General features: G+C 34.1%; 1 protein-coding gene across 4 annotated transcripts; it reads right to left on the bottom strand.

Annotated features, from left to right (window-relative positions):
• Positions 1–5,470: 5,470 nt before the first annotated feature.
• LOC139778388 (serine/threonine-protein phosphatase 6 catalytic subunit-like) lies at positions 5,471–10,905 on the bottom strand. Of its 4 annotated transcripts, none has more exons than XR_011719555.1 (8): positions 10,339–10,905; positions 9,845–10,210; positions 9,363–9,577; positions 9,255–9,270; positions 9,067–9,172; positions 8,780–8,941; positions 6,483–8,693; positions 5,471–5,747 (listed from the first exon to the last, which is right to left on the bottom strand). XR_011719555.1 is itself a non-coding variant. In XM_071716301.1 (8 exons), the coding sequence occupies exons 5-8, from the start codon at positions 9,264–9,266 to the stop codon at positions 8,503–8,505; spliced, it is 471 nt and encodes a 156-aa protein (XP_071572402.1). In that variant the 5' UTR covers positions 9,267–9,270; positions 9,363–9,577; positions 9,845–9,967; positions 10,072–10,210; positions 10,339–10,905; the 3' UTR covers positions 5,471–8,502. The 4 variants fall into 4 exon arrangements, 3 of the variants coding, with proteins under 3 accessions (XP_071572402.1, XP_071572401.1, XP_071572403.1); XM_071716301.1 differs by having other exon boundaries at positions 5,471–8,693; positions 9,845–9,967; positions 10,072–10,210; XM_071716300.1 differs by having other exon boundaries at positions 5,471–8,693.
• Between the last annotated feature and the right edge of the window lie 272 nt (positions 10,906–11,177).

Genomic DNA, 11,177 nt, shown 5'->3' with positions numbered 1-11,177 from the left:
CATATATTCTTATATTCTTATGTTCGAAACCATCACAAGTCATCCATACGCCGTGTGCATACGTAGTATTCTCCCAGAAATTGAATGTAGATTTCAAAAGCATTATAAAATTAAGAACGTCCTTCTAGTGTTGTAATATCGACCATATATCCTTATATATAAATCCATCATCCTTATAACGAGACCATCATAAGTTAACCATATAACATGCGTACATGGTATCCTCCCAGAATTTAGATGTAGGTTTCTGTCGATAATTATAAGATATTAATAATAATATATATATCATCAAGCACTCTTATACTCCCATAAAGGAGTAATTATCGGATTTCCAAGGATATAAAGCGGATTATAATTATATTCCACTCTCAAGGTGGGCACCACGAGACACGGCATCGTGACGTGGCAGAAAGTTAATACACAATTTTAGCAGAATTTCACAAAAATTATTAAAAAATTATATATATAACAAGATGCACATATATGACCCGTAGTGAGTTGAAGTCTAAGATCTCAATAATTTAAGTGGATTGATGAAATATCCGAATATTTAAGTGGATATAGCTCAGTAGTACGTACATGGGCGTGCCCATGTACGAAACGAAAATGTTAATAACTATTATTAAATTAGCTATAAATAACAAAGTTATATATCGATCGACGTAAAATTACGGCACAAATCACCACATATATAAATTTTCCGAAAATTATAAGGTTTTACAGACACTTATATATTACTATACGGAGCGCTCGCGAGACACGTCCATGCTCCACGAAGACCCCAGCCAGACACTAATTAATGGTTAACCTTCAATTAATGGTTAACCTTCAATTAATGGTTAATCCTTAAAAATGACGGTATAAACCCTAACAATATAAACCATCAAATGAAAGTAACACCCAAAGAGGATATAAACCCCATATTTAAATGTTCTCAATTTGCTTCCGCCGATAATACATACCCGCAAAAGAGAACATCACCCACACTATGCAAAGTTTATATATATATATATATATATATATATATAATAAGGTTTTATTTCGTGTGCCAATTATTTCCACCAATTATCTCAGAAAGTATTGGTTTATTGGAAAAGCGTTTTAGATAAAAGTTGAAGGGTTTGAAGGAGACCGCAGTAGACGATTTTATTAGATTTTGGGTCCGGGGCCTGTATTGAGCCCAAGTCAAATTTTTTAAATAAAAACCCCTATTTTTTATTGTATCATCTTTCTCTACTAATAAATTTGAACAACTTTTGTCTGAAACATTTTTTTATTTGCCCAATACTTTTTGAGATATTGAAGGAAAACTTGGTAACTTTTTCAATATTTAGCTTATAATATCTTGATAATTGTTTGCCAGAGGAAAAAGTGGTATAGAGGACTTTTTGACTTGATTTTGTCTTAAGAATATGTTGTTGCAATAGCACTCCAATTTTTTTAAATATTTGTAAACACTCCAAGAAGATGCATACACAAATACAATATTTAAAAAAAATTGGAGTATACTATTATAACAGCACATTTTTGAAATAAAATTAAGTTAAAAAGTCCTCTGTACCACTTCTTTCTCTGGCAAACAATCATCAAAGTATCACAAGCTAAATATTGAAAAAGTTACCAAGTTTTCCTTGAATATCTCAAAAAGTATTAGGTAAATAAAAGAATTTTTCAAACAAAAGTTGTTCAAATTAATTAATAGAGAAAGATGGTACAATAAAAAATAGGGGTTTTTATTTAAAAAATTTGACTTAGGCCTTATTGGGCTCAATACAGGCCCTGGATCCAAAATCCAATAAGATCGTCTATTGGCCCCCTTCGAACCTTTCAACTTTTATCTGAAACACTTCCAATAAACCAAGCCGTCAATTGACACTTAACGAAGATTAACACAATAACATGTAAACGACACCCCCCAAGTAGCAAAATAATATTTTTTGAACATTTTTAAAAACATTTTTAGTAATAAAAAAAATATTTAAACAACGTTTAAATTAATGGAATAGATTTTTTTTCTTATTAAAAAAATATTTATTTTAATATTATAAAAAACGTTTTTTTAACATTAAAAAAATGTTTTATCAACATTAAATAAATGTTTTGTTAACTGTTCGCGATCGAACCTAAAACCGTCGGTCAATTAATACCGCGAATTAAAGTAATCATTAATTTAAATTATCTCTGTCAAATTCCGCCTTCCTGGTTTGCCAGTTGTCTAGATTCAATGGTAAGAATAGATCCGTTCGCGGAAATATCAGTATATTTCCTGGTAAACTAGAAGGGCAGAAAAACAAAGCTCAGTTTTTGCCTATCCCGACTCGCTCCTTTGTCTCGGGGACTCGGTGCGCGAGGCATACATCCGGGACAAAGCGAGCGAGCGAGCGGTGTTTCAAAACAGCTGATCAGCTGCCGGCCTCGAGATCAGTGACATTCGTTAAATACGAATCTGTCGGAGCGTCGATAGCTGATTGGCTCGGCTGAATTTTCGGCTCGTTACCAAGAGTCCGGAGGGTTCGCGAAAATTCGACAGTCGTGGGAATAAAACCCCGGACCTCCGCGCGCGATCCCGCATTCGACCTAAGTATTTCGGCGAACGTACGTCTAGAAAATAAAGTCACTCGTATTTCCGTGGCTCGCGGTATAGAGATTGTAAAGATTGTAATTATTGTATATAATATCACAAAATTGTCTGACAAAAATTGTCTCACAAAATTATTAAATTACAAAATTGTTACTTTATTCAATCCAAGTGATATCTATCTTAACAAAATTATTAAAAACAGAAGTCGTTTTTGTTCGACCCAACTGGCCTAATAATTATTGTAATATATTTAAACTCACAACGTTTCGAAAAATTATCTCACAAAATTGTCTCACAAAAATTGTCTCACAAAATTATTAAATTACAAAATTGTTACTTTATTCAATCCAAGTGATATCTATCTCGAAAAAACCTAAATAACAAGTGGTATCTATTTAAAAAAATATATGTGAAATCTTTTAATACTGCGCCAATTACAAAGAGAGAATATATATATATATATATATATATATATATATATATATATACCTTATGACAAAATTATTATTATATCACGAAATTGCGTTACCAAACTCAATCCAAGTGATATATATATTTCAAAAAAATATATAAAATCTTTAAATTACGCCAACTACAAAGAGAATGTATATATTGCTTTGAAAAATAATTGTAGTGCAACTACTCTTAAAAAATAAAACAAAATTGTGTTACCTAACTCAACCCAAGTGGTATGTATCTTTGTATTCCTGAGGATCTTTCTATCAACCCAAGTGGTAGTAGTTTTAATTCTCCTTGATAAAATTATAATATTACAAAGAATCATTTAATCATTTTAATCACAAAGAATTAAAGAGGTAACATTATAAAATACAAATATTTAATTAAAATAAAATAAAAAAATTTTTCTTGTAAAAAACTTGGCGCTGCTTTTTTAAGGTTAAACCAGACAAACTTGCATAGGTGCATAAGCATATGCATAAAGAGATAGATTGGTCTATTTCCTTTTGCACATATATCTGAACCAATCAATTTCTTACGCTTATGTTTATGCGCGATGCAAATTTGTCTGGATAGACTTTAAAAAAGCAGCGCCAAGTTTTTTACAAGAAAAATTTTTTTATTTTATTTTAATTAAATATTTTTATTTTATAATGTTACCTCTTTAATTCTTTGTGATTAAAATGATTAAATGATTCTTTGTAATATTATAATTTTATCAAGGAGAATTAAAACTACTACCACTTGGGTTGATAGAAAGATCCTCAGGAATACAAAGATACATACCACTTGGGTTGAGTTAGGTAACACAATTTTGTTTTATTTTTTAAGAGTAGTTGCACTACAATTATTTTTCAAAGCAATATATACATTCTCTTTGTAGTTGGCGTAATTTAAAGATTTTATATATTTTTTTGAAATATATATATCACTTGGATTGAGTTTGGTAACGCAATTTCGTGATATAATAATAATTTTGTCATAAGGTATATATATATATATATATATATATATATATATATATATATATTCTCTCTTTGTAATTGGCGCAGTATTAAAAGATTTCACATATTTTTTTTTAAATAGATACCACTTGTTATTTAGGTTTTTTCGAGATAGATATCACTTGGATTGAATAAAGTAACAATTTTGTAATTTAATAATTTTGTGAGACAATTTTTGTGAGACAATTTTGTGAGATAATTTTTCGAAACGTTGTGAGTTTAAATATATTACAATAATTATTAGGCCAGTTGGGTCGAACAAAAACGACTTCTGTTTTTAATAATTTTGTTAAGATAGATATCACTTGGATTGAATAAAGTAACAATTTTGTAATTTAATAATTTTGTGAGACAATTTTTGTCAGACAATTTTGTGAGACAATTTTTGTGAGACAATTTTGTGAGATAAAATTAATGATACTACCACTTGGTTTTTTTCCGAGGTAACAACCACGCGTGTACTTGGCGCCCTTTTTTTACCTTTTTTGAAAAAGGTAATTTTGTACTGATATCATGCATTTTGTAGTGTTACGCATCCTCTTCTAACTAGTCTTATAAAGAATATATCTTACAAACAGTATGTACAGATTGTAAAGCTAAAGGTGTTACAGACTATTATTTCTAAGAAAATAGATTTTTTTAAATAACATGTAGACATGATACAAATAAAACAAATTTATTCTTTATGTTTTTTTGTACTTTTAAGTACTCTGCATTTAAAAATAATTTACATTATTTTCATCCATTTGTATCATGTCTATTTGTTATTTTAAAAAATTTGGCAATTATACCGTTCAATAAAGCAAAGTTTCAGCTTTAAGAATCTGTTTTTTGAATTGCAATACGATGATTTTTAAGGAAGTTATGAGCAATCAAAGTCAAAATGCTCATTTCTTATTCAATCCACGATAAAAACTTTCAAAAGTAGAGATTTCAAGCTTTAAAATCCTTTTTTTAAATTTAAATTTTATTCGTTTTTAACAAAGTTACAGCTGCTTGAATTTTGCCTATTTTTAAAGATAAATTTAGTGTTCTTTTAAAATACCTGACACATTGAAGATAATGAAAGTGCTTCTAGCATGCTTGGATTTTAGATTTCGAATATGCAACAAAATCAATATGTAAGTATTTCTTCAGAAAAATGCATCAACATTGGTTAGCGCTTAAACGTTAAATTTTCTTTTCCTGCGTTAAAAACTAAAGCTACGATTTATTTAAACATTATTGGTGCAATAACTAGGTAAAACATCAATTTAAACATACATGTGTAGTTTAGACAGGATATAAATCCAGGTCAGAATTACAAATTTCTTGAATGTACCAGCATTTAATTATACAGTAAATAATAAATTTATTTACAGTTACAATAGATTATACATATTAAATAAAACTTGATTTGGTAAGTATGAAGTAAATAACAATATAATAGTTTTATTAAATGTTTATTTAGCAATTATGTTTTCATGTATGTATAAGAAACGTAGCATATTCACATATTCACTTTGTATGTGTGTGTTCATATGTGTATGGTCAGAGGTACGAATATATAATACTGACGGGTTATATTACTGCTTAAAAATACGGCTTAAAAATAATTATGTTACTGTCTCGGTCTTCTGCCTCGTCTACCCCAATGGTAGTTAGCTGACGACATCTTTCTTCTTGTCGTCGTATCCCCGCGGCTCTGCCTCTTGGTCTTCGAACTGTAAATATGCTCATGTACCATAGCGTTTGGTCCAAAGCGTTTGGTCTGCACTATGCGATCGTGTTCTTCTCTATTATTGACAATGCGATCAAGTGCGATTTTTTGCGCATTTTTATTACAGACGTTCTTCATTACATTAACATAACAAAGTCTATACTTTCAAGGTACATGATGATCGTTTTAAAATGGTGTCTACCTGTGAGATCTTTAAGGATTATGCGCAGTGTTCAAGCTCCCGCACGGAGCACATTAAGCTAAATTAGTCTTCGTTATTTTATTTTTATCTTGCAAATTGTCTTTATTTGTTCTCTCTCTCGCGAGCTTACCGATTATTAATATCGAGTCGCCGCAAGCGCTTGGACACTTCGATAAGATTAAAGCGATCACAGACAGAGGCATTCCGGTAAACGAAACGCCGCGAACACCCCAATAGATACAGAGGCTAATACTTCTTTTCTTTTTTTTTAAGGATTTCTAATGATATCCCCTGGTGGAAATCTTCTCATGGGTAGGCAAAAAAGTCCCAATTCTCCCCATGAGTATCTTCCCTTTTTTGCCTACTTATGAGAAGATTTCCACCAGGGTAATGAAAGATCAATGTGTAATATTGTTTATCGCTGTAGTTTATTTTAATGTGTCTGTTTTGTAATTAATATCTTTATAATGCGTAATTACAAAATAAATTGATAGTGAAGTTACTAATTAAAATATAAAGAATTATAATTTTGCCTACCCTTTTTGCCTACCCATGAGAAGATTTCCACCAGGGTCCGTACCGCACGTAGGGCGTTCCCGTCGTTGCAAAACCGTTTCACGACTCGGAGGCTGCAAATGTAGCGAGTCGAGTTTGTAACGCAAGCTCCGTGTCCCAATTCGTTCTAGATGCGCTCCTCTCTACCTTATGTAATACATTACTCGCGTAAAGTATCGCGCAATTGTAATTGTACGTTATAATATGTAGTACAAATAGAGAATATACCGCGCGCGCGTGATGTAAAATTGTAAGAGTAGACCTAAAAGGTAGTAAAATCGTAAAACGTAAATATCGTAGAAAAGTTTCGCGAAAAAGCAAAGGCTCGTTCCAAAACAATAGCGGAAGGCTTATGAAATAGAATAAGAAAGCATTTATACTTCTAGTAGACCGTCGTGTTATAGTTCTGAAGGCACTGTTCAAAAGTTTATTACATTTCTTGGAATAACGGGTCTTCGCAAAACACCTCTTCGAATGGTGCGACAAGGAGAGTCGTTATAAACATCGACATGACCATTGCACACGCCTCCTTCGGTCTATATCACAAAATTCAAAATAGAGTAGTCTCAACTTGACAGCCTGTGCCACAATGTCAATGCCATATTTGTCGGGTCTGTGATCGCTTAGGAATTATCGTGAGCTAGCAAAAATCGATGGTCAGAATTCAGGCTTATGATACGCAATGGCCGGTGCATTTCCATTAATTATGTCATATCAATATCGTATCATTATATTACACAAACGCTTATTAATTTAGAGGCACATTGCTAAGGGTCTCGGTTTTTTTTCTTTTCAAGTTGCTCCCTACATTAATGAACTTATGACAATTAGCTAATTACGATTATTCAATACGTCAGCGATTTGGCATATATGTATATATATATATATATATAGAAGAGAGAAGTGTGTGTGACGAACGAACGGTGGATATCTTTCTTGAAAAGAACATTAATGTGTGTCAAGGTAGTTTAAAGACAATATTTGAGCTCGGAATTTCTTAAAATTAAGCGTAAAAAAATGCCATGTGCATAAAAATAATAAGACAACTCTCTACAGATGCTATAACGATCCCGCTATCGGATTTCCTTACCTAAGCAGGAAAACTTTGGCTACTGCTACACGCTATTTGTACTTCGGCGAAAAAGAGCCGAATTTACGATTCTTGCTAAGAACACCGATTGCGCATTTAGAAGAAAAAAGAACGGTACGCAGCACACACAGTACCTAAACCAGCAACAGATCATTTATATGTTCAGGAAGACCTTAACAGTACTATATATGCTCACGCTTTAATAAATCTGAATTCTACGCACAACGATTGTAATGTCAGAGAAGCATTTACTGTACTCAGAGAGTGTACTTTTTGCCGGAATGTTTAAACGTGATATTTCTTTTCTTTCTTTTCTTTTTATATTCACACACAGCACTGGACTATTTGCGTTATTCGCGCTCATAAATTATTTAAAAGCTCTTAGTCTTTTGAACATTAAAGTCCAGAATGCTGCTCTGAGATATGAATGCTCTACAGAATGTACATAGTAGACAGCAAAAGCGTCTATACCACAGGATGTTCACATTTGCTCTGATGCAAAATATCGTTTTCTTTTTTTTTCTCGAGCTACAAAAATCAGGCTGATGCAATGGCAGATACTATGTAGATATATAAAAGTTAGCTTTACAACATGTAATTAACTTTACAACATGTAAAACCTGATAAAGTTCTTAAAAAATCTAAAGAACATTCCCTGAATAAGATCAATCACACGACAATTCAGTCCTCTCTAAGTATCGTACTTTGATCGTAGAACGCATCAAATAATTTCTTTTAAGGGAATCAAAATTTTCTAAAGTAATATGTATATAATCAATGATATATTCTCATGAATGTGTGGGTCCGTCATGGTACCAGCCTGGATCCGGCCAATCAAATCATGTGATTCCGTAGAGTCTAGACACAGACATTTCTCTTCCGCATTCGTACAGATGAGCCACTTAAGATAGATCACAAAAAGTACGGAGTGGGCATTAGAGGTGGGATTACTCTCTCGGAATCAGGCACTGCCTGGAACAGCACTGGTGATCTCTGATCCACTGTCGTGAACTGCATGATACTAGCTATGTTACCACATCGATAACAATAATTTGGGACCGACCACACTGTGACGAGTTTGTCATTAAACATGTACCTATAACCTGCATGATAAAAATATGCGTCATCAATACATACTTCCGAGATATTTAAAAAAATCTGCGACAGAAATATTTGAGCAAAGACATACCTACCTGAACTAATTGGTGCGCCCTACAGATGAGTTTAAGATCATTCACTTCCATGAACATGTAAGTCACTTTGCTGCCAAACAGCCAGCCTGCACCACGCGGACTTACTGTCCATGTTTCTACATCTTCTGGATCGGACCAGACCAAATCACAGAAAGCACCTGTAATATGGCAATTAAGCAACGATATTTTATTATTATTGTACAATAACAGTAAATATCCAGTCATGTAACTTTTAATTATTATGTAACTTTTGCAATGACATATCACTTTATACAATTAATACCTTTGTGTGGAATCTCTTGATTTCTTTCAATCGTTCTAATTTGATCTAGTGTTCTAATAGCTGGAGACAATCCACCGTGTACACAAAGAACCTGTTCATCAATTAACTAAAACAGAATTTTATTTGAGCGTAATCAAAAGTGGAGTTATACCCTACAACAGTACTTCCACGCATTAGCATTGCCGTACTTGTTTTGGCATTCATCTAGAACAGAAAATGAAGAGACCAATGAAATCAAAGCTTTATTATACACAAATAAAAAAAGCCCAGAAAAGAAAGTATCGTTGCGCACTTACCGTAAAATCCAAATAAACGTGCGTGATTTGTCTAGTTTCGTGATTACCGCGTAGTAACGTTATCCTGTCGGATCCTGTCGGACCATTTAGCTTTAAGTGTGAGCAGACGAGTAAACGTTTCTAAGCTAGCCCCGATCGACAAAATCTCCCAGGAATATGTAATTTGTATCTGGCACGGGGCCACCGTTACGAAACAGTTCCTCTAAATCATAGAACTGTAACAGCACAAAAACATGAACAATCTGATGTATATTAATATCACGATTGTGTACAAATAACTATACAGCTACAGAATATTAAAATCGAAAAGTTGTGAGGCAATAGATAATGGAAGACTAATATTGTTCCGACGCTAATTCGGAAGATTAAAATCCGCTAAAACTTTACGTCGATCCCGTAGCGGTGAGCAAGGATGCTCCGACTTTGAGGTTAGTACAACATTCATCGCACGATACTGTTATAATTGCAAATCGGAAACGTACCTCGAGTCCAGCTCTTCTGCGATCAACGAAGTCGGGATCGAACGTGTCAGTCGTCACTTTCTGCCAAGCGTAGAGAACCTTCTTTTCCGGCAGCGGTGGTAACACGATGTAGGGATACGAAATCTCCAGATAAGCACGAAGCAATTCAAATTCAGTATATCGCCGGCACGATTACGGTGTTACTACCGTTTCGCGTACGCGCGTATGCGCGCGTTGTCGCACCTTACCTCGCGACAGCGTGCGGCTCGTGCAAACGTTAACGTGCGGCCGCAATCGCGCCTCGTGTGAACAGGCTCCTTGATCTCAGTATCAGCTCCCTGCTCCCTGCCGTCAACTCCTTGATTGATTGATCTCAGTATCAGTTCCCTGCCGTCAATATATAATAATATAGTATAGGTTAACCTGTATGTAAACACTCGCGTAAACGTAGTAAACAGTAAAATAAGTAACAGTAATATATAGAATAGGAGATAATTACATAATAAAACAATTACCTTGAATTAATCGTCGCGTCGCGTAAAGAGTCACGGTCGGTCTCGCTCCGCGCGTACTACCGTGTCTCTCGACGAGATAGGTTAACTGATGAACTGACTGACAGCGCGCTAAACGCACTGTCTGCACTGTACTGCACTGCGCTGCGATATAATTGATGAACTGACTGAGGCTGCGTTCCGCACTGTCTGCACTGCACTGCACTGCGCTGCGATACTAACGCCGTTAGCCGCCAGTGTCGAAAAAGTGAAAGTGACATTTTTCTGTTATATATATGTTATATTGAGATGAGAGCGGTCGACGTAGAAGAAAGTATCTTAAAATAAAATTTTCAACATTTGGACTTTGCGTCGCAATATCTCCGCTCGTAGGGCACGTAGCGGAATATTATAACAGAAACCCCCCCCTAATTCGACCCCAAGCTATCGATCAAGCCTACTTAGAACTTGATCCGTTCACTCGTTATCGAGATCTCAACATCTCGTATACTCGCAACCCGTCGCGTCGCGTAAAAGAGTCACGGTCGGTCTCGCTCCGCGTATACTTGGCGCGAGACACTGCCGTGTCTCTTGATAGACGTTTAAATACAGACATAAGTTTATCGACGATAATCACGTCTAATCTCTCTTCTCGCCCTTACTCCGAGATCTCTACCGCGCTCGCGCACATTAACATTAAATAAACGTTTTTAAAAAAATTAAATAAATAATTTATTAATATTAAATATATGATTTATTAGTTGGAAAAATATATGTGTATATATATACATATATATATATATATATATATATATATTATATTCTGACGTGACGGTTCGCCGCGCGTGGCAGCGCCCCGCCGC

The sequence above is a fragment of the Temnothorax nylanderi genome, unplaced genomic scaffold (genome assembly GCF_030848795.1).
Source record: "Temnothorax nylanderi isolate EJ_2023f unplaced genomic scaffold, tnyl_v1.0 TNYL_tig0182_pilon, whole genome shotgun sequence".
Taxonomy (NCBI): Eukaryota; Metazoa; Arthropoda; class Insecta; order Hymenoptera; family Formicidae; genus Temnothorax; species Temnothorax nylanderi.
The sequence above is the reverse complement of the archived record's forward strand: the minus strand, read 5'-3'. Positions and strand labels throughout refer to the sequence as shown.